The sequence below is a fragment of the Salvelinus sp. IW2-2015 genome, linkage group LG11, assembly GCF_002910315.2.
Source record: "Salvelinus sp. IW2-2015 linkage group LG11, ASM291031v2, whole genome shotgun sequence".
Taxonomy (NCBI): Eukaryota; Metazoa; Chordata; class Actinopteri; order Salmoniformes; family Salmonidae; genus Salvelinus; species Salvelinus sp. IW2-2015.
Genome location: NC_036851.1, coordinates 838,293 through 860,861, shown reverse-complemented (window position 1 = coordinate 860,861; position 22,569 = coordinate 838,293). Strand labels below are relative to the sequence as shown.

The window sequence follows — 22,569 nt, the reverse complement described above, 5'->3', positions numbered from 1 at the left end:
CATGCATTATATTAACAAACACTTCACGGAAGGAAAATATTTACCTTGACAGTAAGGATTACTTGGGTTGAAGTTCAGTGCAAATTCATGGGATACCTGCAGGGTAAATAACATAATGATTAACTAACTTACAAAACCTGTTTTTCTCTTTTTTTAGTTAAATAGTTTATGTTTTACCTTGAATTCTGGGGGCACTTGAGCTCCAAATCCAAAGGCAGGGAAGAGTTTGTCACTGAGAAAGCAGATAAAACAACATGAGATCTGAGTAGACTATCACAATGACAGAGGAAACATGAAAACATTGGACGGATGTTGTCCACTCCTCAATACAAGAGAGGAACACAGTAACAGGGCAAACTTGCCATGTTAGTCCATTTACAGTGCCTTCAGAAATTAGTCACACCTCTTGACCTTTCCCACATTTTGTTGTGTTACAGCCTGAATTTAACATTTATTAAAATGAGATTGTGTCACCTACACACAATTACCCATAATGTCAAAGTTGAAATATGTTTTCAGAAATGTTTACAAATTAATTTAAAAAAATGAAAAGCTGAAATGTCGAGTCAAAAAGTATTCAACCCATTTGCCTAAAGCAAATAAGTTAGGCAAATAAGGCAAATAAGTTCAATAAGTTCATTTGCCTAAATAAGTTCAGGAGTAAAAAGGTTCTTAATAACTGGCATGGACTCACTGTGTGCAATAATAGTGTTTTACATGATTTTTTTAATGACTACCTCATCTTGCTACCCCACATATCCCTCAGTCGAGCAGTGAATTTCAAACATATTCAACCACAAAGACCAGGGGTTTTTCCAATGCCTTGCAAAGAAGGGCACCCATTTGTATATGGGTAAAAAGGAAAGAAGCAGACATTGAATATCCCTTTAAACATGGTGTTATTAATTACACTTTGGACGGTGTATCAATACACCCAGTCATTACAAAGATACAGGTATCCTTCCTAGCTCAGTTGCTGGAGAGGAAGGAAGCCCCTCATGGATTTTTACCTTCAGGCCAATTAAAACAGTTCGAGTTTAATGGCTGTGGTAAGAAAAAACTGAGGATGGATCTACAACATTGCAATACTCCCCTATACGACATAGTGATAAGGATGCCCGTGCAGAATAAAAAATAAAAAAATCTAAAACATGCATCCTGTTTGCAATAAGGCACTAAACTGTAGAAAAATGAGGCAAATAAATGAACTTTATGTTGTGAATACAAGTCGTTGTTTGTGGCAAATCTAACACATCACTGCGTACCACCTCATATTGTCAAGCATGGTGGTGCTTGCATCATGCTATGGGTATGCTTGTCATCAAGGACTAGGCAGTTTTTTGGGATAAAAATAAAAGCACATCAATCCTACCATCCAGCCATGGATATGTCACTCGCCGTGGAAATCGAAAGCATTTGGAGCACCTTAAATTACATTTTGGGCAAAAAGGCAAACTCAACACCACCATTCATTGAATCAGATGGCTCATTCATCACAAAACCTACTGGATATTGCCAACTACTTAGATTTTTTCTTTGGCAACATTAGCAAGCTTAGGCATGACATGCCAGCTAAATACACCGACACTACACATCCAAGTATAATTGACCAAATTATCAAAGACAAGCATTGAAATTTTGAATTCCGTAAAGTGAGTGTGGAAGAGGATCATTTTTTGTTGTGGTCTATCAACAATAACAAGCTACCTGGGTCTGACAACTTGCCACTCCTATTCGCCATCTCTTCAATCTAAGCCTACTAGAAAGTATGTGTCCTCAGGCCTGGAGGGAAGCAAAAGTAATTCCCCTACCCATGAATAGTAAAGCCCCCTTTACTGGCTCAAATAGCCGACCAATCAGCCTGTTACCAACCCTCTGAAAACCTATGGAAAAATTGTGTTTGACCAGATACAATGCTATTTTACAGTAAACAAATTGACAACAGAATTCCAGCATGCTTATAGGGAAGGACAATCAACAAGCACAGCACTTACACAAATGACTGATGATTGGCTGAGAGAAATTGATTATAAAGATTGTGGGAGTTTTTTTGGTGAGACTTCAGTGCGGCTTTTGACATTATTGATCATAGTCTGCTGCTGGGAAAAACGTATGTGTTATGGCTTTACTCCCCCTGCTATATTGTTGATGAAGAACTACCTGTCTGACAGAACACAAAAGGGTGTTCTATAATGGAACTTTGAGTAAAGCCTGTGTATGTCCACTCAACAGTCACCACTTAAAGAGCTGCAGTCCGTTTTCAGAACGGGTGGCAAAAAAAAAAAAACAGTTAGTGCCAAAACTAAAAGCATTGTATATGGGACAAATCATTCACGAAACCCTAAACCTCAACTAAACCTTGAAATAAATAACGTGGACACTGAGCAAGTTGAGGTATCTAAACTGCTTGGGAGTAACCCTGGACTGTAAACGTTCATGGTCAAAACATGTTAATGCAATCGCAGCCAAGATGGTTTGTCGTCCCTGACGTATTGTTGTCTCTACCTTCTTGCCCTTTGTGCTGTTGCATGTGCCCAATAATGCTTGTGCTGCTGCCATGCTTTGCTGCCATGCTGTGTTGTGGTCTAAGGTCTCTCTTCATGTAGTGTTAGCTATGCAGTGTTACATGGTCAAAACATGTTGATGCAACCGTAGCCAAGATGGTTTGCTGTCTCTACCTTCTTTCCCTTTGTGCTGTTGTATGTGCCCAATAATGATTGTACCATGTTTTGTGCTACTGCCATGCTGTTGTCATGTGTTTTCATGTGTTGCTGCCATGCTATGTTGTCGTCTTAGATTTCTCTCTATGCAGTGTTATGACATGTTGAATGCACCGCGCTCTCTGTTTAACTACAAGACATGCCACCAGAGTTCTCTTCACAATCCCCAAGCCCAGAACAGACGATGGGAGGCTACTATGGGAGTATAAAATCCTCTCACTGTCAACTGCATTTTTTTTCAGCAAACTTAACATGTGTAAATATTTGTATTTGTCAGGATGAGCCTGCAGGAAGGGTACCACATGAGGGAGGAGGATGTCTTCCCTGTAAAGCACAGCGTTGAGATTGCCTGCAATGACAAGCTCAGTCCGATGATGCTGTGACACACCACCCTAGACCATGACAGACCCTCCACCTCCAAATCGATCCCGCTCCAGTGTACAGGCCTCGGTGTAACGCTTATTTCCTTCGACGATAAACGCAAATCCGACCATCACCCCTGGTGAGACAAAACCGCGACTCATCAGTGAAGAGCACTTTTTGCCAGTCCTGTCTGGTCCAGCGATGGTGGGTCTGTGCCCATTGGCGATGCCGTTACCGGTGACGTCTGGTGAGGACCTGCCTTACATCAGGCCTACAAGCCCTCAGTCCAGCGTCTCTCAGTGTATTGCGGACAGTCTGAGCACTGATGGAGGGATTGTGCGTCCCTGGTGTAACTCGGGCAGTTGTTGTTGCCATCCTGTACCTGTCCCGCAGGTGTGATGTTCGGATGTACTGATCTTGTATAGGCGTTGTTACATGTGGTCTGCCACTGCGAGGATGATCAGCTGTCCATCCTGTCTCCCTGTAGCGCTGTCTTAGGCGTCTCACAGTACAGACATTGCAATTTATTGCCATGGCCACATCTGCAGTCCTCATGCCTAAGGCACGTTCACGCAGATGAGCAAGGACCCTGGGCATTTTTATTTGGGTGTTTTTCAGAGTCAGTAGAAAGGCCTCTTTAGTGTCCTAAGTTTTCATAACTGTGACCTTAATTGCCTATCGTCTGTAAGCTGTTAGTGTCTTAACGACCGTTCCACATGTGCATGTTCATTAATTGTTTATGGTTCATTGAACAAGCATGGGAACGTCTATTAATTTACTCATGGCCTCTTCCCTCTTGGGCGTTCTACAGAGCAGAAAGAGTGTTCTTCTTACGTGTCATAGTCCTGGACCACCAGGCCCACTGACCAGGTGGCCGCCAGGTACTGGTTCAGACCGTCAGGACTCAGGTAATGCAGGGACTGTGGGGATCGAGGGTCGCCGTTTGACCCAGTGAAGTCAATGCCCACCTTAGAGAAATATAGGAACCCTGAGTGATGAAGTCCAATTGGCACAAAAAATATAAAATACTAATTTAAAATAAGCAATGTTTAAACGATGTAGCCATTGATTCTTAAAAAGGGCAATTCCGCCACATTTCATACTCATTATTTATCTCCAGCACCAAACCAGTGTCTACATACGTGAAAACAACACGGTTCTATGATCTGTGGTTAGAAGTCAAGTGGCTGCCCTCCACAAGACAATCAGCAGACTTCCTCACTGGGTTAATGCGGAAGACACATTTCAGTTGAATGCATTCAGTTGTACAACTAGCTAGATATCCCCCTTTCCCTCCCTCCCTCCCTCCCTCCCTCCCATCCATCCTCTGACCAGCTCACAGGGTAGGATTAAAATAAAGAAAGTAAGACAGTGGTCCCACTTACACAGTGACTTTCAAAACCTGCAACGAGTTTCTAGCCAGAGCGAGGGTATTTTCTTGCTCCCCATGTCACAGTGCTTCTAAAATGTTTTAACTTTTGATGGTGTCTTCGGGCAGAACTTCATAGTTTTTCGGCACAATGTAGAAATGCACCGTTTTCACATATGTAAACACTGGTATTGTGCTGGAGATACTTAAAAAGAAGGTTGAAAAATTATGAAATTGCCCTTTAAAGAATATAACATGTAAATACCTTACGATCTTAGTCCATTTGTCATACCCCATCCGAACCCAAAATATAAGCTTGTTTTACGCCATTGTTTATAATCAATGTAATTGTAAACAAAAACTGTACTCAGTCTATGATTTTGAGTGGTTACATTTCCACAGCCCCACCCCTCAGCTGTTTACCAAGACAAATGGTGGGGTGTTTTTTTGAATCCCGGATTGCCCCTTTAACTTATCTTCATTAGTGCATTTTCAATCCATCAATAATGACCTTCTTGATCCAAATCAGTCAGGTTTCAAGACTAGTCATTCAACTGAGACTGCTCTTCTCTGTGTCACGGAGGCGCTCCGCACTGCTAAAGCTAACTCTCTCTCCTCTGCTCTCATCCTTCTAGGACCTATCGGCTGCCTTTGATACTGTGAACCATCCGATCCTCCTCTCCACCCTCTCCGAGCTGGGCATCTCCGGCGCGGCCCACGCTTGGATTGCGTCCTACCTGACAGGTCGCTCCTACCGGTGGCGTGGCGAGAGATCTGTCTCCGCACCACGTGCTCTCACCACTGGTGTCCCCCAGGGCTCTGTTCTAGGCCCTCTCCTATTTCCGCTATACACCAAGTCACTGGCTCTGTCATATCCTCACATGGTCTCTCCTATCATTGCTATGCAGACGACACACAATTATATCTTCTCCTTTCCCCCCTCTGATAACCAGGTGTGAATCGCATCTTCTGGATGTCTGGCAGACATATCAGTGTGGATGACGGATCACCACCTCAAGCTGAACCTCGGCAAGACGGAGCTGCTCTTCCTCCCGGGGAAACTGCCCGTTCCATGATCCGCCATCACGGTTGACAACTCCATTGTGTCCTCCTCCCAGAGTGCTAAGAACCTTGGCGTGATCCTGGACAACACCCTGTCGTTCTCAACTAACATCAAGGCCGGTGACCCGTTCCTGTAGGTTCATGCCTCTACAACATTCGCAGAGTACGACCCTGCCTCACGCAGGAAGCGGCGCAGGTCCTAATCCAGGCACTGTCATCTCCCGTCTGGATTACTGCAACTCGCTGTTGGCTGGGTCCCTGCCTGTGCCATTAAACCCCTACAACTCATCCAGAACGCCGCAGCCCGTCTGGTGTTCAACTTTCCCAAGTTCTCTACGTCACCCCGTCCTCCGCTCTCTCCACTGGCTTCCAGTTGAAGCTCGCATCCGTTACAAGACCATGGTGCTTGCCTACGGAGCTGTGAGGGAACGGCACCTCCGTACCTTCAGGCTCTGATCAGGCCCTACACCCAAACAAGGGCACTGCGTTCATCCACCTCTGGCCTGCTCGCCTCCCTACCTCTGAGGAAGTACAGTTCCCGCTCAGCCCAGTCAAAACTGTTCGCTGCTCTGGCACCCCAATGGTGGAACAAACTCCCTCACGACGCCAGGTCAGCGGAGTCAATCACCACCTTCCGGAGACACCTGAAACCCCACCTCTTTAAGGAATACCTAGGATAGGATAAAAGTAATCCTTCTAACCCCCCCCCCCCCTAAAAGAGTTAGATGCACTATTGTAAAGTGGTTGTTCCACTATATAAGGTGAATGCACCAATTTGTAAGTCGCTCTGGATAAGAGCGTCTGCTAAATGACTTAAATGTAAATGTAAATGTAAATATAACGCTTGAGTTTTGGACATTAACTAATAAGCACAACTTCAACCTATTATTTCTGATTGTGTCTGAAGCGCTTGCACTTACCGTAAAATTTATTTGGCAACCTCCCATGACATAGTCCAGGAATGTGTACCGTGCCTGTATCTAGAGGGAAATTATAAATAGCTTTAGAAGTAACACAATTTAGAAGGTAAAATCTAAGGGCTAATGATAAGCTACTGTGCAATGAATTATAACCTACCTGGCAGCCCTTGACACTGATTATTCCAGAGTTTTTGTAACTCTTCTTCTTCTGCTTCTCTGGATGGACACAGTCAAACTCCACCTGATTAAACGTCAATAAAAAAGGTTTAATATAAACCTAACTCAAATAATAAACTACCTTCACCATGATTAGATAAATGAGGTGGAAACCCTTTACATTAAGTTGCTCAGATCTTATACAGTGCATTCGGAAAGTATTCAGACCCCTTCCCTTTTTCTACATTTTGTTACATTACAGCCTTATTCTTAAATATGTTCCTCATCAATCTACACACAATACCCCATAATGACAAAGTGAAAACAGGTTATACTTTTTCGCAAATTAATATATGAATACATATATTAACATGTATGTATTTACATATGTATTCTGACCCTTTGCTATGAGACTCGAAATTGAGCTCAGGTGCATCCTGTTTCCATTCAGCATCCTTGAGATGTTTGAACAACTTGGAGTCCACTTGAAGTAAATTCAATTGATTGGACATGATTTGGAAAGGCACACAGCTGTCTATATAAGGTCCCACAGTTGACAGTGCATGTCAGAGCAAAAACCAAGCCATGAGGTCAAAGGAATTGTCCGTAGAGCTCCAAGACAGGATTGTGTCGAGGCACAGATCTGGGGAAGGGTACCAAAACATTTCCGAAGCATTGAAAGTCCCAAAGAACACAGTGACCTCCATCATTCATAAATGGAAGAAGTTTGGAACCACCGAGACTCTTCCTAGAGTTAGCTGCCGAGACAAACTTAGCAATCGGTGGAGAAGGGCCTTGGTCAGGAGGGTGACCAAGAACCCAATGGTCACTCTGACAGAGCTCTTGAGTTCCTCTGTGGAGATGGGAGACCCTTCCAGAAGGACAACCATCTCTGCAGCACCACCAATCAGGCCTTTATGGTAGAGTGGCCAGATGGAAGCCACTCCTCAGTAAAAGGCACATGACAGCACGCTTGGAGTTTGCCAAAAGGCACCTAAAGGACTCTCCGACCATGAGAAACAAGATTCTCTGGTCTGATTAAACCAAGATTGAACTCTTTGGCCTGAATGCCAAGCGTCATGTCTGGAGGAAACCTGGCACCATCCCTACGGTGAAGCATGGTGGTGGCAGCATCATGCTGTGGGGATGTTTTTCAGCAGCAGGGACAGGGAGACTAGTCGGATTGAGGGTAAGATGAACAGAGCAAAGTACAAAGAGATCCTTGATGAAAAACTTCTCCAGAGCACTCAGGAGCTTAGACTGGGGCGAAGGTTCACCTTCCAACAGGACAACAACCCTAAGCACACAGCCAAGACAATGTAGGAGTGGCTGCGGGACAAGTCTCAAATGTCCTTGAAGGGCCCAGCCAGAGCCCGGAATTGAAACCGATCTAACATCTTTGGAGAGACCTGAAAATAGCTGTGCAGCGACACTCCCCAACCAACCTGACAGAACTTGAGAGGACCTGCAGAGAAGAATAGAGGTTGACCGATTAAATCGGAATGGCCGATTAATTAGGGCCGACTTCAAGTTTCCATAACAATCGGTAATCAGCATTTTTGGACACCGATTATGGCCGATTACATTGCACTCCACGAGGAGACTGCGTGGCAGGCTGACTACCTGTTACGCGAGTGCAGTAAGGAGCCAAGTTAAGTTACTAGCTAGCATTAAACTTATCTTATAAAAAACAATCTTAACATAATCACTAGTTAAACTAGTAATATCATCAACCATGTGTAGTTATCTAGCTTATCCAGCGTTGCATATAATCGATGCGGTGCCTGTTTATTTTATCATCGAACCACAGCCTACTTCGCCAAATGGGTGATGATTTAACAAGCGCATTCGCGAAAAAAGCACTGTTGTTGCACCAATGTGTACCTAACCATGAACATCAATGCCTTATTTTAAAATCAATACACACGTATATATTTTTTAAACCTGCATATTTAGTTAATATTGCCTGCTAACATGAATTTCTTTTAACTAGGGAAATTGTGTCACATCTCTTGCGTTCTGTGCAAGCAGAGTCAGGGTATATGCAGCAGTTTGGGTCGCCTGGCTCGTTGCGAACTGTGTGAAGACCATTTCTTCCTAACAAAGACCGTAATTAATTTGCCAGAATTGTACATAATTATGACATAACATTGAAGGATGTGCAATGTAACAGCAATATTTAGACTTAGGGATGCCACCCGTTAGATAAAATACGGAACGGTTCCGTATTTCACTGAAAGAATAAATGTTTTGTTTTCGAAATGATAGTTTCCGGATTCGACCATATTAATGACCTAAGGCTCGTATTTCTGTGTGTTATTATAATTATAATTAAGTCTAGATATTTGATAGAGCAGTCTGACTGAGCGGTGGTAGGCAGCAGCAGGCTCGTAAGCATTCATTCAAACAGCACTTTCCTGCATTTGCCAGCAGCTCTTCGCTGTGCTTCAAGCATTGCGCTGTTTATGACTTCAAGCCTATCAACTCCCGAGGTTAGGCTGGCAATACTAAAGTGTCTATAAGAACATCCAATAGTCAAAAGGTATATGAAATACAAATGGTATAGAGAAATAGTCCTATAATTTCTATAATTAAAAGGAACCACCAGCTTTCATATGTTCTTATGTTCTGAGCAAGGAACTTAAACGTTAGCTTTCTTACATGGCACATATTGCACTTTTACTTTCTCCAACACTTTGTTTTTGCATTATTTAAACCAAATTGAACATGTTTCATTATTTATTTGAGACTGAATAGATTTTATTGATGTATTATATTAAGTTAAAATTCATTCATTCATTCAGTATTGTTGTAATTGTCATTATTACAAATATATATATATATCTCTCGACCGATTTAATTGGTATCGGCTTTTTTTGTCTTCCAATAATCGGTATCGGCGTTGAAAAATCATATTCGGTCGACTTCTAGAGAAGAATGGTATAAACTCCCCAAATACAGGTGTGCCAAGCTTGTAACGTCATTTTTTTTATTTTTTTATTTTTTTTACCTTTATTTTACTAGGCAAGTCAGTTAAGAACAAATTCTTATTTTCAATGACGGCCTAGGAACAGTGGGTTAACTGCCTGTTCAGGGGCAGAACGACAGATTTGTACCTTGTCAGCTCGGGGATTCGATCTTGCAACCTTTCGGTTACTAGTCCAACGCTCTAACCACTAGGCTACGCTGCCGTCATACCGAAGAAGACTCGAGGCTGTAATCGATGCCAAAGGTGCTAAAACAAGATACTGAGTAAAGGGTCTGAATACTTATGCAAATGTGATATTTCAGTTAGATTTTAAATAAATGTGCAAACCTAACTGAAAAACAGTTTTCTTGGTCATTAAAAAGTATTTCATCCATTTCAGAATAAGGCTGTAATGTAACTAAATGTGGAAAAAGTCAAGGGGTCTGAATACTTTCCAAACGCAATGTAAAACATATGATATTTATACTGTAAAAGGCACATAGAACAATAATTCAATTGTAAACAGAAACTGTCCCAATTTGTAAATAGTGAAGTTTGTGTAATTATGATTACACAGAAAACTTTAAAAATGCACGTAACATGGTATCTTTACAACATAAAGAGACAGAAACTTAATAGTAAGGTAACCAAAAAGTTTAAGATTGCTAGAAGAAAAAGGAAGATATGGTCTCACCGGCAAACCAGCTTTCTGTAGCTCCGACACATTAGTTTGGAAAACACCGATAAGTTCATGCGAGCCATCACTATCATAATCAGAGCAGTGGACCTGGCGAAGAAAGAGGGACAGGAGAGGGAGTTTAAGAGAGAAGAAAGGACGGAGAGTGGTTCCCTTAGGCTCGCTGGACGGTCTTTAGCATGCAAAAGCTGGGCGAATGTGCAAGTAAACTCGCCTATAATATCTGAACTTGTGTCTTTGTCCTTATCGTAACACGTGACCTGCCAGTAACATAACAAAAGGGCTGTAGGTTAAGTCAAAAAGGTACACACAACTTTGAGGAACTCTCATTTTCCCCATAACATAGTAGTCACAATATCTGTCATTCAACAGGTTCTATAGGACACCATAAGTTTTTTGGGGAGGTCTCTACATGATTTGCTTGGGTGGGTATGTGGTCTAAATGCCATGGTCTTTTACCTTGATTGGTTTGCTCATGTCACAATTGCAGAATGTTTGCAAAGCCACACTGAATTTCTTCCATGATGGACTCAGATTATTCTTGATAACCTAAAAAAAAAAAAGTAAAAAAGTTTTTTTTTACAAAATGGCTGAGAGCAACACGTCACAACAAATAGAAATTACAAATTGTACTATGCCAAAATAACAATACAGACAAATTACAAGGTCAGGCACGATACGCTTTACCATAAAACAAATTCCACTTTATTAGAGAATGTTTCAAGCACACCGTTCAAGTCAAAGTAACTTCATCAGAAAGATAATAAAAAAATACAGTATCGGTAGCTGTGTCCCTGATTGGCCTCGGAGTAATGGGCGGGTGGAAAGAAGTGAGTGTATCAAAAGAAATGGGCGTGGCGAAAGAGCACCGTTATTGGATGGTCTCTTGATTGAACGTTGTTATCACTGCTCAGAAGAGTATCCTATTTTGTTCCCTCTCCTTTAGGAAATGCATGGAGGTTAACTAACTGCCAAAAGCAGTTTTAATTACATACACAACTCAAACTTTTATGAAAGCAAACATGACAAATTATTACCGGTACACTATTCATCATGAACATCCGAAGAGTATTTTATTCAGTCTCCTAGTCAATTTCCTTGAGGAAATGCATGACTGCTAAAGAGGATGAGTTCACATGAAAAAAAATTAAAAAATACGCAATCGTGATGAAACATGAAGATGTGTAATCTAATTTTAATTTCCTGATATCAAAATGTCTTGATATCAGACGGTAGGCTATTTCTGCCAGCAAACTTCTAGCCGGGCAAACCAATAGGTCTACCCTTGCGCAAGCTTGCTATTGGTGTTTAGAAATGGGACATTGACAAGTTTAACCTTCAACATTAGGCACAGTAACCTACACAACCGCAATGAAACGTGATAATGTAAAATGTTCACAACACCAAAGCATGTTATGGTACGAGCATTTACAAATTGGGCTGCCCCGACAACAAAAAATATATTGTTCGACCGAAAGTCGTCTGTTCTTTCGACCCATCAATTTCTGTACATTTTTCGAACGTGTAGTTTTCCATATAAAATAAAATCAACTGTACACATTGAGCTTGTCTGACCATTTAAGCTTACAGTTTGATGCCTCAAGAGGGCGCCAGAGATCTAGATAACCAGAAGAAAAAACCTTAACCCTCCTACCGCTCCTGTTGGCTTTCACAGACTCTTGCCATTACTCTCCAGAAGTTGCCAGTAATAGGCTACATGAGGAGTAGGCAACCTTCCTCATGTGAACGCCAATTTATCTTACCATTTCTACCGATCTGCGTGCCAGTTACGGTATTCATATGCACATTTTCGTGAAACAGTTTAATTAAAATTTATAATAACATTTCAAAATCATTGTCATGTGGATAATCAAAATTCTATCAAAAATGAAATACCTAAAAAGTCACTTATATTGCCAACTATGTAAAGATAGCCTACATAAAGCCAAAGAAATACATTGCAGCCTGCAAGTAGAAAATATCCTGATGAAAATAAACATCCTATAAATCACATTAGCTATACATGGCCTGTCTGCAAAGAACTTGAAACTTTGTATCAACTATTAACTTGGGTCCAGCCTGAAGCTTGCACTAGCGAACTTGCAACATCACATAAAATATTCTGTGCCCTCAGAGTTTAGCATGCCAGTGAGCTCTGGACAGACACAGCTGTAGGCTGTTTGCTCAAGGGATAAGAATCCATGCTTGAATTTGGCAGGAGCTCATAGAATAAACTTGTTTCTCACAAGTGTGGCATAGGTTCTGCTCTCTGCAAACAATGTGTCCACTCAGACAATGAGAACAGGAAGACTATTATTATTATAATTACAATATTGAATGCATTAAAATAAAGTGACCATAACCAAAGTAGCAAACATTGTAGATTACAAATTACAGGAATTAACAGTAAATGTACGACTGGTGATATATGTAATGGGGAATTAATATACACTAACGATGAAATGCAAACAATTCACACTACGAAGTTATTAAACAATGAATGTGCACAAATTGGCGGGAGAGAGCGCATTCTGGAGAGAGAAGTGCATTCTGGGCGCATGGTCAATCCGACATCTGCATTGGCCATGCAGCATTTACGGTGGTATGGCCTAAGCAGAAGTCAGGGCATTCATACTACTTGTGCTTCGCGGAGCAGTGCAGAGCTGTTGTCAAGGAAGTGAGTTTATACAGGATGTACCGCCCCCAACTACCGTCAACCAATCATGTATATACAGAGCCCTCCGCATTGTTACACAATTTAGGAGGCGCATGGCAATGCGGTAAAGAGTTTGATTTGGCCTCCGCATGCCTCTAGAGGCTCCACAATTGCGTCACACCCTCCATATGGAGCCTCCGTCCACATTTTCAAACCGAACAAAAATTGGCTTTTAGTCTAGGCTTCTGCAATGCATTAGTTCAGATATATATATCTGTATGCACACAGTACCAGTCAAAAGTTTGTACACACCTGCTCTTTCAAGGGTTTTTCTTAATTTTACTATTTCCTACATTGTAGAATAAGTGAAGACATTAAAACTATGAAATAACACACAAGTGTTAAACAAATCAAAATATATTTTACATTTGAGATTCTTCAAAGTAGCCACCCTTTGCACACTCTTGGCATTCTCTCAACCAGCTTCACCTGGAATGCTTTTCAGTCTTGAAGGAGTTCCCACATACACTGAGCACTTGTTGGCTGCTTTTCCTTCACTCTGCGGTCCTACTCATTCAAAATCATCTCAACTGGGTTGAGGTCGGGTGATTGTGGAGGCCACAATTGATTGTGGAGGTGTGTTGGGTCATTGTCCTGTGAAAAAAACATGATAGCCCCACTAAGCACAAACCAGATGGGATGGTGTATCGCTGCAGAATGCTGTGGTAGCCATGCTGGTTAAGTGTGCCTTCAATTCTAAATACATCACAGACAGTATCACTAGCAAAGCACCCCCACAGAATCACACCTCCTCCTCCTCCATGCTTCACGGTGGTAACCACACATGCGGAGATCATCCGTTCACGTACTCTGCGTCTTACAAAGACACGGCGGTTGGAACCAAAACTCTCATATTTCGACTCATCAGACCAAAAGGACAGATTTCCTGGGGTCTAATGTCCATTGCTCGTGTTTCTTGGCCCTAGCAAGCCCTTTCTTCATATTGGTGTCCTTTAGTTGTGGTTTCTTTGCAGCAATTCGACCATGAAGGCCTGATTCACGCACATCACCTCTGAACAGTTGATGTTGAGATGTCTGTTACTTGAACTCTGAAGCATTCATTGGGCTGCAATTTCTGAGGCTGGTAACTCTAATGAAGTTATCCTCTGTAGCAGAGGGAACTCTGGGTCTTCCTTTCCAGTGGCGGTCCTCATGAGAGCCAGTTTCATCATAGCGCTTGATGGTTTTTGTGACTGCACTTGAAGAAACTTTCAAAGTTCTTGACATTTTCTGATTGACTGACTTTCATGTGTTAAAGTAATGGTGGACTGTCATTTCTCTTTGCTTATTTGAGCTGTTCTTGCCATAATATGGACTTGGTCTTTTACCAAATAGGGCAATCTTCTGTATACCACCCCAACCTTGTTACAACACAATTGATTGCCTCAAACGCTTTAAGGAAAGAAATTCCACAAATCAACAAGGCACACCCGTTAATTTAAATGCATTCCAGTTGACTACCTCATGAAGTTGGTTGAGAGAATGACAAGAGTATGCAAAGGGTTGCTACTTTGAAGAATCTCAAATATAAAATATTTTTGGATTTGTTTAACACTTTTTTGGTTACTACATGATTCTGTGTGTTATTTCATAGTTCTGATGTCTTCACTATTATTCAACAATGTAGAAAATTGTCACAAAATTAAGAAAAACCCTTGAAGGAGTAGCTGTGTCCAAACTTTGACTGGTACTGTATATCAACCTGTCAACTAATTGGGGTCAGTGCTAATTTACATGCTTGTTTTCCCACAGTATGAGTGATTTTATGACAAGTTCATTCGGAGTTTCCACAACTTTATTTTGATGCGCCTTTCTCTACAAGCCTGGTCTCCACAAATCTCTGCCATCGCTGGCAAGAACTGACAAAGTCAGACCAATTACATTTGCGCATTCGATACACCTGTATTCTACACCCCCATTTCTTTCGACACACCCAGTCAACGGTAGCCATTGGGTACTTAAGACAAACAAATATTGTGATAAGTACCTCTGTTCTGTGAACCAGCTGCCACTTGCCATCATCTTCTTGCTTAAAGAACTCTAGGAATGGATCAGATTTCCCAAACAAGTCCTGCAAGAGAGAGAGACAAATAGGAGCACTGGCAAATGAATAATGGGCGGGAGAGAATTTAGAAAACTGTTTATTACTCCTTAATAAATGTAGAACATTTATTGTACCTTCTTATCCAGGCCTTTAGCCTCCAACTCCAGCACGATGTCCCTGTTATCCTTTATCTCCTCAGCAGTAATCTTTAACACACACAATAAAGCACAAATTAGGGAATTCATATGATCATCTCAAGACACTGTTTGCATTACCTTATGGTTGTTATCACAAAATTTACATAAGTGGGACCATTTTACATTTACACAGCCACTTAAATACTTACAGTAATGGTGCCTTTGCCTGCAGGCTTACCCTTCTTCATTTGTAGAGGTCTGGTAAGCTTCTTGCTAGACACAATCTGAAAGGCAAATGGTTGTTCGTTGGAGGCACACCACCATACGTAAAGAAATTCCAAAACAACATTGGGTTAAGTTCACAGGAGGTTGGTGGCACCTTAAATGTGGGAGGACGGGCTCGTGGTATTGGCTGGAGCGGAACGGTATGAAATACATCAAAAACAAGGTTTCAATGTGTTTGATGCCATTCCATTTGCTCCGTTCCGGCCAATATTATGAGCTGTCCTCCCCTCAGCAGCATCTACTGGTTAAGTTATTACCTGAGAAAATAAAAGATTCAACACAAGGACACAATGATGTGAGAATAATTGGTTAACACTTTCTTATATACTAACCTGTCCCAGTGTGCACTCAAAACCCCCCAGGAAGTCATCATCATTCAGATCAACAGACTTGTTGTCTATGTCATAGACACCCAGCTTCAACGTCTGCACTTTCTCAAAGTGGTAGTCCAGGAGCAGCTTCTTGGAGAACTCAGGGTCCTGGCAGTTCTTCACCCTCTCCGTGCGGTCCAACTGTATAGTGAGACAGAAAGCATCTTCATGAACAAACCATAGGCCATTTCATTATATACATGAACAATTATTAGATGTTTGAATTAGTTAGTGCTTTCTCCCTACCTCGGTCCACTTGTCATCCCCGATGCTCTGCAGCATCACGCAGAGGGGGTCGGACTTGGATCCAACGTCTTTGTCGAGGAGATTGCTGCATGAGATGGAAAGCTCTACTTTTGACACACATTGAGTATCCATCTGAAAAACACAGGAAGAAAAAAAAATGGATCAATTATGACTGTATATTAAAGCCACAGTCTGCTCTGCAATTATAAACAATAGGGCCCCTGCCACTTGTTTTGGTATAAAGCTGAGGGATAGGGCCAGGGAAAGGAAAATCCTCTCAAATTCATAGATAGTATGTAGAGACCTGCTCGTCGAACATCTCATTCCAAAATCATGGGCATTAATATGGAGTTGGTCCCCCCTTTGCTGCTATAACAGCCTCCATTCTTCTGGGAAGGCTTTCCACTAGGTGGGAACATAGCTGCAGGGACTTGCTTCCATTCAGCCACAAGAACATTAGTGAGGTCGGGCACTGATGTTTGGCGATTAGGCCTGGCTCGCAGTCGGCATTCCAATTCATCCCAAAGGGTGTTTGATGGGGTTGAGGTCAGGGCTCTATGCAGACAAACCATTTCTGTATGGACCTCCCTATGTGCACAGATGCATTGTCATGCTGAAACAGGAAAGGGACTTCCCCAAACTGTTGCCACAAAGTTGGAAGCACAGAATCATCTAGAATGTCATTGTCTGCTGTAGCATTAAGATTGATCTTCACTGGAAATAAGGGGCCTAGCCCGAACCATGAAAAATAGCCCCAGACGATTATTCCTCCTCCACCAAACTTTACAGTTGGCACTATGCAGTCGTGCAGGTATCGTTCTCCTGGCATCCGCCAAACCCAGATTCACCCGTCGGACTGCCAGATGGTGAAGCATGATTCATCACTCCAGAGAACGCATTTCCACTGTCATAGAGCAGCACAAAATTGGCCCAAAGTAATCTGGGTTTGGCCGGTGTGGGCCATCATTGTAAATAAGAATTTGTTCTTAACTGGACTTGCTTAGTTAAATAAAGGTTAAATACAAAAAATAAAATTATGAATTGAAATGAACATTAAAATAGCTTCCCATATCCCAGGCTAAGCTTTAACGTACACTACTCAGTAAAATCGCAATTTTGCGTATAAACGCTTCTCACCCTGATAAGCACAGGGACAATTAAAACTGGACAGGTAGCCTACTTCCTACTAGTTCATATCTGTCAACTTGTCATTGAACCAGACACATTGCATGCAACCTACCAAGTGCGTATTTTACAGTAAAGACTCGACTTGGAGGAGAGAGAGCTTTCTATAAAGGCAACAACCATTTTTCATCAAAAACCCATTTTGAAGAGACTGACAAGAATTCCATGGGCACATGAACGCCCATAACATTACAATCACCGGATGTGCCTCTTCAAACTCAAATCAAGCTTTGGTTAACTTTAAAAATATAAGTAGGCAAATGTTACAAATATTACCTTGTCGCACGAAACGGTAATATATCGGGTGACCTATGAAACAGTTGTACTTGCCATGCAACTCTAAACTACACTCTGCCGTAACGCGATATAAATGTCGAGTCGAGCTAAGATTTACTAAATTTGCTATCTGACAAAAAGGTGTGGCAGATGGTCAAGTGAGCATGATAGCTCAACAATTGGATAAGCCGCCAGCATAAAAACGTTCCTATTGGACAAGATGCAACGTGACTCACGCTGTGCCCCCAGTGCAGGAAGTGACTACACACACACACACACACACACACATACCTTATTCAGGCTGCACTCAAATATTTTGTTGCACCCCTAGAGATAATACAAATGTAGCCTTTTACAATTAGCCGATACAGGCGATGTTCTGGTATACAATGTTAACGTATAAACTCCGCTCAATAAACAGCCATAATCACCGTTGGAAACGTAGCTAACTAAACCAGATACAAATGTATGCGTAACTGCACAATATTTATTTTATTGTTGGATCACTCATGCTTTGCGAATTTGCAAATGAATTCGGTCCTTATCAAAATCATTAATACAAATAACAGAGAACGTGAAACTACAAATTTCTGCACTACTACTCGTCTAAATGTTAAAAACAATCTTATCACATTTCAATAAAGGACAATATTCATACTTACAAATAACAGTTAGTGTTATGTTATACCACACACAATGGGCAAACAATTCACTTTCTGTATATAGCAAGGCTGCATTTCCTATGTAGGCCTACTAACATTCCCACACATCCATTTCTCCACACCTACAGTATACATTTGATAGCTATACATAGATTTCTGCACATATCCTTGGACAGTTGGTCTATTCAGCTCTAATGATACAGGGCAACAGACAGTGCAGCAAGTTAATCAATTACTTTGCAAATAAGTATAGGAATTAAGTTCATGAAATACAAGCAATACTGTAGTGTTAGCCTTTCACTGCATTACTGAGGAGGCAAATTATTTTTCTCAATAATAATTATGTAGCCATTTTACAACCCAATACAGCAAACCTTCTAGTATTGTAGGCCTATCAACGTCACTCAATAAACAGACATTAAACATTGTTGGAAACATTGCACAATGTATACTGAACAAAATTTATAAAAACGCAACATGCAACAATTCCAAAGTTACAGTTTACAGTAAAAGTCGGAAGATTAAATGTATTTGGCTAAGGTGTATGTAAACTCAGATGTTCACAATTCCTGACATTTAATCCTAGTAAAAATTACCTGTTTTAGGTCAGATGGGATCATTACTTTATTGTAAGAATGTGAAATGTCAGAATAATAGTAGAGTGATTTATTTCAGCTTTTATTTCTTTCATCACAGTCCCAATGGGTCAGAAGTTTATATACACCCAATTAGTATTTGGTAGCATTGCCTTTAAATTGTTTAACTTCGGTCAAATGTTTCGGGTAGCCTTCCACAAGCTTCCCACAATAAGTTGGGTGAATTTTTGCCCATTCCTGCTGACAGAGCTGGTGTAACAGAGGTTTGTAGGCCTCCTTGCTCGCACACGCTTTTTAAGTTCTGCCCACAAATGTTCTATAGGATTGAGGCCAGGGCTTTGTGATGGCCACTCCAATAACTTGACTTTGTTGTCCTTAAGCCATTTTGACACAAATTTGCAAGTATGCTTGGGGTCATTGTCCATTTGGAAGACCCATTTGCGACCAAGCTTTAACTTCCTGACTGATGTCTTGAGATGTTGCTTCAATATATCCACATCATTTTCCTTCCTCATGAAGCCATCTATTTTGTGAAGTGCACCAGTCGCTCCTACAGCAAAGCACCCCCACAACATGATGCTGCCACCCCCGTGCTTCACAGTTGGGATGGTGTTCTTCAGCTTGCAAGCATCCCCCTTTTTCCTCCAAACATAACGATGGTCATTAAGACCAAACAGTTCTATTTTTGTTTCATCAGAACAGAGGACATTTCTCCAAAACGTACAATCTGTGTCCCCATGTGCAGTTGCAAACCGTAGTCTGGCTTTTTAATGGAGGTTTTGGAGCAGTGGCTTCTTCCTTGCTGAGCAGCCTTTCAGGTTATGTCGATATAGATACTTTTGTACCCGTTTACACCATCGTCTTCACACGATCGTTTGCTGTTGTTCTGGGATTGATTTGCACTTTTCGCACCAAAGCATGTTCATCTCTAGGAGACAGAACGTGTCTCCTTCCTGAGCAGTATGACAGCTGCGTGGTCCCATGGTGTTTATACTTGCGTACTATTGTATGTACAGGTGAAAGTGGTACCTTTGGAAATTGCTCCCAAGGATGAACCAGACTTGTGGAGGTCAACAATTTTTTTCTGAGGTCTTAGCTGATTTCTTTTGATTTTCCCATGACGTCAAGCAAAGAGGCACTGAGTTTGAAGGTAGGCCTTGAAATAAATCCACAGGTACACCTCCAATTGATTCAAATGATGTCAATTAGCCTATCAGCATCTTCTAAAGCCATGACATCATTTTCTGGAATTTTCCAAGCTGTTTAAAGGTACAGTCAACTTAGTGTATGTAAACTTCTGACCCACTGTTATTGCGATCCTGTGAATTATAAGTAAAATAATCTGTCTGTAAACAATTGTTGTAAAAATGACTTGTGTCATGCACAAAGTAGATTTCCTAACCGACTTGCTAAAACTATAGTTTGTTTACAAGAAATTTGTGGAGTGGTTTAAAAATTAGTTTAAATGACTCCAACATAAGTGTATGTAAACTTCCAACTTCAACTGTATATATCAATTGAAATAAATTCACAAGGCCCTAATTTTGGGATTTCACATGACTGGGAATACAGATATGCATCCATGGTCAGATACCTTAAAAAAATGAGCTTCACAACGGGCCTCAGGATCTCATCTAGGTATTTTTGTGCATTAAAATTGTCTTAGATAAAATGCTAATTGAGTTTGTTGTCCGTAGCTTATGCCTGCCAATACCATAACCCCACCGCCACCATGGTGCACTCTGTTCACAACGTTGACATCAGAAAACCGCTCCCCCACGAGGCCATGAAAGTGGTCTATGGTTGTGAGGCCGGTTGGACATACTGCCAAATTCTCAAAAATGACGTTAAATTCTCTGGCAACAGCTCTGGTGGACATTCCTGCAGTCAGCATGCCAATTGCACGCTCCCTCAAAACTTGAGACATCTGTGGCATTGTGTTGTGTAACAAAACTGCACACTTTAAAAAGTGGCCTTTTTTTTGTCCCCGGCACAAAGTGCACCTCTGTAATGATCATGCTGGGATTTTTTATTTCAGTTCATGAAACATGGGACCAACACTTTGTTACATTTATTTCATTGTAGATTTGATTGAGACTTCTAATAGGGAACGACACATAAGGAAAATAATTTAATGGAAAAGAATCCCCATTTGAAATCCAGTGTCAGTTGGAAGTGATGGAACCGTGGCTTATTCTGCAGAAGGCTGTCCTAGTGTCCCATGTCAGATTCAATCAGGATTTAGGATTGTGTGGCCCTCTATTATATCAACAAATACCAGCTATGGCAATATTTGATATACACTACATGACCAAAAGTATGTGGACACCTGCTCACCAAATGCCAAAATCATGGGCATTAACAAAAAATGTATGCACTCTGGATAAGTGTGTCTTATCCAGAGTAAGTCGCTCTGGATAAGAGTGTTTTCTAAATGACTAAAATGTAAATGTGAAATTTTAACATGGAGTTGGTCCCCCTTTGTTGCTATATCAGCCCCCACTCTTCTGAGAAGGCTTTCCACTCTTCGTGTCCATACTTTCCATACTCAGCCTTGTATCAGGATAGTAAGTTGGTGGTTGAAGGTATCCCTCTAGTGGTGTGGGGGCTGTGCTTGGGCAAAGTGGGTGGGGTTATATCCTGCCTGTTTGGCCCTGTCCGGGGAGAGATACGGCCCCGGCCGTATCTGACGGCCGGGGCCACAGTGTCTCCCGACCCCTCCTGTCTCAGCCTCCAGTATTTATGCTGCAATAGTTTGTGTCGGGGGGCTAGGGTCAGTCTGTTTTATCTGGAGTATTTCTCCTGTCTTATCCAGTGTCCTGTGTGACTTTAAGTATGCTCTCTCGCTCTCTCTCGGAGGACCTGAGCTCTAGGACCATGCCTCAGGACTGCCTGGCCTGATGACTCCTTGCTGTCCCCAGTCCACCTGGTCGTGCTGCTGCTCCAGTTTCAACTGTTCTGCCTGCAGGTATGGAACCCTGACCTGTTCACTGGATGTGCTACCTTGTCCCAGACCTGCTGTTTTCAACTCTCTATTGACAGCAGGAGCGGTAGAGGTACTCTGAATGATCGGCTAAAACCCAGCTGACATTTACTCCTGAGGTGCTGACCTGTTGCACCCTCGACAACCACTGTGATTATTATTATTTGAGCATGCTGGTCATTTATGAACATCTTGGCCATGTTCTGTTATAATCTCCACCCGGCACAGCCAGAAGAGGACTGGCCACCCCTCATAGCCTGGTTCCTCTCTAGGTTTCTTCCTAGGTTTTGGCCTTTCATGGGAGTTTTTCCTAGCCACCGTGCTTCTACACCCGCATTGCTTGCTGTTTGGGATTTTTCTGGTTTTCTGTACAGCACTGTGTGACATAGGCTGTTGTAAGAAGGGCTTTATAAATACATTTGATTGATTGATGTTAAAACATTGCTGCGGGGACTTGCTTCCATTCATCCATCCACAAGAGCATTACTGAGGTCAGGCACTGATGTTGGGCGATTAGGCCTGGCTCACAGTCAGTGTTCCAATTCCTCCCAAAAGTGTTAAATGGGGTTGAGGCCAGGGATATGTATGTGCAGGTCAGTCAAGTTCTTTGACACCGATCTCAACAAACCATTTCTGTATGGACCTCGCTTTGTGCACGGGGGCATTGTCATGCTGAAACAGGAAAGGGCCTTCCCCAAACTGTTGCCACAAAGTTGGAAGCACAGAATCTCCAGCCAACACTTAGCATTGCAAATGATAATCTTTTGTCCTAACGTTGCTTCCTGAGGCAGTTTGGAACTCGGTAGTGAGTGT

At 41.9% G+C, this 22,569-nt stretch overlaps 1 protein-coding gene across 4 annotated transcripts in view; it reads right to left on the bottom strand.

The window, feature by feature from the left end:
* cpne1 (copine I) overlaps positions 1 to 22,569 on the bottom strand; it is a 57,220-nt gene that overhangs the window by 19,559 nt on the left and 15,092 nt on the right. For 3 of the 4 annotated variants that reach the window (XM_023995783.2, XM_023995781.2, XM_023995784.2), the window contains exons 2-13: positions 16,055 to 16,186; positions 15,770 to 15,949; positions 15,362 to 15,436; positions 15,150 to 15,221; positions 14,959 to 15,042; positions 10,715 to 10,804; positions 10,253 to 10,345; positions 6,592 to 6,675; positions 6,435 to 6,494; positions 3,918 to 4,051; positions 178 to 232; positions 45 to 96 (exon numbers count right to left, since the gene is read on the bottom strand). In XM_023995783.2, coding sequence (XP_023851551.1) covers positions 45 to 96; positions 178 to 232; positions 3,918 to 4,051; positions 6,435 to 6,494; positions 6,592 to 6,675; positions 10,253 to 10,345; positions 10,715 to 10,804; positions 14,959 to 15,042; positions 15,150 to 15,221; positions 15,362 to 15,436; positions 15,770 to 15,949; positions 16,055 to 16,186 — 1,111 coding nt within the window. Of the gene's footprint in view, positions 1 to 44; positions 97 to 177; positions 233 to 3,917; positions 4,052 to 6,434; positions 6,495 to 6,591; positions 6,676 to 10,252; positions 10,346 to 10,714; positions 10,805 to 14,958; positions 15,043 to 15,149; positions 15,222 to 15,361; positions 15,437 to 15,769; positions 15,950 to 16,054; positions 16,187 to 17,515; positions 17,660 to 22,569 lie in introns of those variants that run through there. The other variant, XM_023995782.2, reaches the window with a different exon arrangement.